Raw genomic sequence first — 5,590 nt, 5'->3', positions numbered from 1 at the left:
CTGGCTTCCGAATCTTCAACTGATGATAGCCTGAACGCAAGTCAATCATTGAAAAACACCCTAACACCTTGTAGCTGGTCAAATAGGTCATCAATGCATGGTAATAGATACTTGTTATTCACTGTAACCTTGTTTAACTGGCGATAATCAATACACATGCTCACGGAACAATCCTTCTTCTTTATAAACAAGACCGGAGCACCCCAAGGTGATACACTAGGCCGAATGAAACCCTTATAAAGCAACTCTTACAACTGCTCCTTTAACTCCTTTAACTCTGCTGGGGCAATACAATATAGTGGAATAGAAATAGGCTGAGTACCCGGCAATAACTCAATACCAAAATTGATATCCCTGTTGGGCGGCATGCTCGGAAGATCCACTGGAAATACGTCTGGATAGTCTCTCACTACCGGAACTGACTCAACGGTAGGAGTATCAACACCAACATCTCTCACATATGCTAGATACTCATCACACCCCTTTGCAGCCATCTGTTGCTTCTTAAGGAAAGACACCACCCTGCTAGGAACATAATCCTAAGTACCCCCTCCACTCCAACTGTGGCAAACCTGGCATAGCCAATGTCATCGTCTTGGCGTGACAATCAAGGATAGCATGATAGGGAAACAACTAGTCCATGCCCAAAATAACATCACAATCTACCATACTGAGCAACAATAGATCGGCTCTGGTCTCAAAACCACCAAGAACAACTAAACACGACCAATACACATGGTCAACAATAATAGAATCTCCGACAGGCGTGGACACATAGACGAGAGAACTCAGATAATCACAGGATATACCCAAATATGGATAAAAGTAAGATAATACATAGGAATAAGTGGAGCCTAGATCAAATAAGACTGATGCATCTCTATGACAAACCGGAACAACACTTATGATAACTAAGTCGGATGTAACCGCCTCCATATTGGTAAGAAGAGCATAACATTTGGCCTGGCCTCCCCCTCTAGGGCGACCTCTACATGCCCGACCTCCACCCCTGGCTGGATTTGCATGTGGAGTGGCAACTAGTGCACTAACCACGGCTTGAGAAACCAGAGGGCCCTGTGGAATACGTAGGGCCTGGGTAGTCTGTGGAGGTGCACCCCTTCCTGAGTTTGGGGAAATCCCTTATCATATGACTAGTGTCACCACACTCAAAAAAAGCTCTCGGAGGACATGGCTGCTGGAACCGGCTCAGGCCTGATCGGCAGGACTGACCGCTGAAAGCACCCTGTGCAGAAGGTGCACTAGACAGCGGTGGTGCATAATGGGAAACCTGAGGCCTGGGAGTATCCGTAATACTGCTAGAAGCTGGAAGTGATGAATGAAAAGGACGGCTCACATAGCCTCTACCATTATTGGCTGTAACTGGGGAATGGACATCACTATATGTGCCAGAATCTTGAGGCCTTTTCGCCTTCATCTCCTCTCTCTCTCCCGGGCCTACGTACCCTCCAATCTCATAACGATCTCCACTACCTGTTGGTATGGGATGTCCATCTCCAACTCTCGAGCCATGCTGAATCTGATACCAGGGTTGAGCCCCTCGATAAATTGACGAACTCTCTCTCTGATCGTGAAGACAAAAGTTGGTGCATGCCTGGAGAAATCTATGAAACGGACTGCATACTCCGATATGTTCATAGCACCCTGGCGCAACTGCTCAATCTTTGCGCGTTGTACATCCCTAAGCCTCTGGGGAACAAACTCCTTCATGAACATCTCTGAGAACTGCGTCGAGGTGAGTGAAGCTGCCTTGGACGGGCTACCCAACCCATATGCCCGCCACCACTGATAAGTCGCTCCCTTAAGCTGGAACGTAGTGAAAGCAACCCCACTCGACTCCACAACACCCATAGTACGGAGGATACGGTGGAACTCCTCAAGAATACCATGTGTATCCTCTGAAGCCAAACCGCTGAAAGTAGGAGGGTGGTACTTCTTGTACCTCTCGAGTCTGAGCTGCTCCCCCTCAGAAGTTGCTGCCCTAACCTTAGGCTAAACTGGGACAACCGGCTGCATTAGTATGACCTCTAGGACCTGTTCAACCTTGACCCGCTGCTCTGGTACGGGCTGAGGAAGTCTGTGATCCTCCCCCAGCCTGAGATGTGGCAGGAGCAAATGGAATCAACCCTGCCTGAGCTAGAGTGCCAAAAGTGCTCAAAACCTGGGGCGTGGGTCTATTGAAGTGCAGGGGTAGTAACAGGCGTCTCAAGTGCCTGCTCTCCAACTGGAGCTACTGGTGGCTCCTCTGTAGCATCTTGTGCAGGTGCTCTGACTGCACCACGTGGACGTCCTTGGCCTCTACCCCGGCCCCTGCCTCTTGCAGCTCTAGCAGGGGGTGCGGGTGTCTGATCATCAAATCTAGATGTGTGTGTCCGCACCATATGTGAGAGAATAGAAAGGCTGAGATTTAGAATTTGAAGTCAACAAATTCGCACGATAAGGAATCAAAGAAGTGAATTTTTTCCTAACAGTTCCATAGCCTCCAGAAGATAAGTACAAATGTCTTCATACCGATCCGCAAGATTCTACTAAACTTGCTTGTGACTCATAACACCTATGAACCTAGAGCTCTGATACCAACTTGTCACAACCCAATTTCCCTCCGTAGGATATTGTGATGGCACCTAGTCTCTAAGACTAGGTAAGCCTAACATTTATGCAGAAATAACTCAAATAATAAATAAAGTCTCAAAATTTAGCAACTATATAATATGAAATCTGCAACTCAGCATATACAACTCCCAAGACCCGACGAATACAAGTCATAAGCTCTAAATAGATGTACTGCATAATCCTATACATCAATATCTAAAAAATATAAGGAAAATAGAATAGTCAAGGTAGAGGGGAACTCCGAGGCCTACGGACGCCGACAGGTATACCTTGAAGTCTCCACAGCTAAACTCTCGCTAATTCCTAGGCTTCTAGGAGGTACCTAGATCTACACAAAAATATATGCAGAAGCATACCATGAGTATACCACAACGGTACCCAGTAACTGCCAAGCCTAACCTCTGTAGAGTAGTGACGAGGTGTGATGACCCAAAAGGTCATATTTAAATTTAACAATTATTTCTGTGTTCTGAGACCTCAAATAGAACTATTCATCATTTCTCGACTTGTGTGTGCAGTTCATATAATTTTTCGGAAAGTTTTTATATGAAACAATTGATTAAAATGTGAAATAGAGCTTTAAAACTCAATTAAGTTGAATTTGGTCAACATTTTGAGCAAACAGACATGGATCGGTGTTTTGACAGTTCTGGTAGGTTTGTATCATGATTTGGGACTTGGGTGTATGCCCGAAATTTAATTTGGAGGTCCCTAACTCAAGTTATGGTCATTTAACGAAAACTAGGAATTTAAAGGCTAAAGATTTCCAAAGTTTGACCACGGATCTGACTTTTTGATATCGGGGTCAGAATCCGATTCTGAAAATTTGAATAGGTCTGTTATGTCATTTATGACTTGTGTGCAAAATTTGAGGTCAATCGGACTTGATTTGATAGGTTTCGGCATCGAATGTAGAAGTTGAAAATCTTTAAGTTCCTTAAGTTTGAATTGGGGTAGGATTCGTGGTTTTAAAGTTGTTTGATATGATTTGAGGTCTCGACTAAGTTCGTATGATATTTTAGGATTTGTTGATGTATTTGATTGAGGTCTCGGGAGCCTCGGATGAATTCCATATGGTTAATGGATCAAAATTTGGACTTAAGGAAAATCTAAAATTTTGGCCTTCTGGTGTAATCGCACCTGCGGATTTTAGACCGCAGATGCGAGCTCGCAAAAGTGAGTCGTGCCTCGCAGAAGCAGACAGTCCGCAGAAGCAGGACTGCAAATGCGGTCAAGTGTCCGCAGATGCGAAAATGCTGAACAGAACCCATAAAATCGAAAGTTAGCCATTTTTACTCATTTTTGAGTTTTGGGTCTCGGATTTAGGCGATTCCAAAGGGGGTTTTCACGACTTTAAATTGGGTAAGTATTGTATAACCAAAAGTGATTATATTTCATACATCCATGTCTATATTCATCATTTATTTCGGATTTAGATGGAAGAAATTGAATTTTTTTGTAAACCTTTCCAAAAAAACAAAATTTTAGATTTGAAGGTCCATTTGACATCGGAATTTGGTAATTCTTGTATGGTTGGACTTAGGGGTAGGCGTTTGGTCGGTTCGGTTTGAAGAAATTCGATTCGGTTATTTGGTTTTCGATTTTGTAAAAATAGTAACCGAAACCGAACTGAAATAAGTTCGGTTCAGTTCGATTTTCTAATTTCGGTTTGGTTTATTTCTAATCGGTTTTCGGTTTGCACATTATCATATTGGGCTCTTTCTTTGTAATAATTGGACTAACGAATTTGTTGGGTTTCTTTCAAAATTTCGGTAAGTTAGAATAAAATGGTAAGTTTCATTAGAGTTAAAAGTCTTAAGGAATGGGAAATTAGGAATAGCCGATTGGGTTACTTATTAGGATTGGGTCTTTGATGGACTTCAAAATTGGGCCTATATTATTACCTATGGGCTTGGCCTATTATAACTTAAAGAATCTATATGCTAATAATTCGATTTTTTGGTTAACCAAACCAAATAAATTAATAACCGACAACCGAACCCGTAAGCAACACCAACATTAGGGTTGTAGTCAAAGCAGTCTTGAGCTTTTGAAAGCTCTCCTCACACTCCTCGGTCCACCTGAACGGAGCACTCTTCTGGGTCAATCTGGTCATAGGTGCAGCAATAGATGAGAAACCCTCTATGAAACGACGGTAATAACCTGTCAACCCAAAAAAAACTCCGAATCTCAGTAGCTGAAAAAGGTCTGGGCCAACTCTGCATTGCTTCAATCTTCTTCGGATCTACCTTGATCCCCTCACTCGACACTACATGACCCAAAAATGCCACCGAATCAAGCTAGAATTCACACTTTGAAAATTTTGCATACAACGTCTTTTCTTTCAAGGTCTGAAGCACGGTCCTCAGGTGTTGCTCATGATCCTCCCGGATATGGGAGTATACCAAGATGTTGTCAATAAACACAATGACGAATGAGTCAAGATAAGGCTGGAATACATTGTTCATCGAGTGCATGAATGTTGTTGGGGCGTTGGTTAGCCCAAATGACATCACAAAGAACTTGTAATGACCACACCGAGTCCTAAAGGTAGTCTTCAGAATATCTGGCTTCCGAATCTTCAACTGATGATAGCCTGAACGCAAGTCAATCATTGAAAAACACCCTAACACCTTGTAGCTGGTCAAATAGGTCATCATGCATGGTAATAGATACTTGTTATTCACTGTAACCTTGTTTAACTGGCGATAATCAATACACATGCTCACGGAACAATCCTTCTTCTTTATAAACAAGACCGGAGCACCCCAAGGTGATACACTAGGCCGAATGAAACCCTTATAAAGCAACTCTTACAACTGCTCCTTTAACTCCTTTTACTCTGCTGGGGCAATACAATATAGTGGAATAGAAATAGGCTGAGTACCCGGCAATAACTCAATACCAAAATTGATATCCTTGTTGGGCGGCATGCTCGGAAGATCCACTGGAAATACGT

The 5,590-nt window shown here is 43.0% G+C and overlaps 1 protein-coding gene across 1 annotated transcript; it reads right to left on the bottom strand.

Moving 5' to 3' along the window:
- Window positions 1-1,045: 1,045 nt before the first annotated feature.
- LOC138907830 (uncharacterized) lies at window positions 1,046-1,869 on the bottom strand. Its single transcript, XM_070198447.1, has 2 exons — window positions 1,464-1,869; window positions 1,046-1,380 (listed from the first exon to the last, which is right to left on the bottom strand). Exons 1-2 carry the CDS (start codon window positions 1,867-1,869, stop codon window positions 1,046-1,048), a joined length of 741 nt encoding a protein of 246 aa, XP_070054548.1.
- Between the last annotated feature and the right edge of the window lie 3,721 nt (window positions 1,870-5,590).

Source organism: Nicotiana tomentosiformis, chromosome 3 (assembly GCF_000390325.3).
Source record: "Nicotiana tomentosiformis chromosome 3, ASM39032v3, whole genome shotgun sequence".
Taxonomy (NCBI): domain Eukaryota; kingdom Viridiplantae; phylum Streptophyta; class Magnoliopsida; order Solanales; family Solanaceae; genus Nicotiana; species Nicotiana tomentosiformis.
This window is presented reverse-complemented; position numbering and strand designations above follow the sequence as displayed.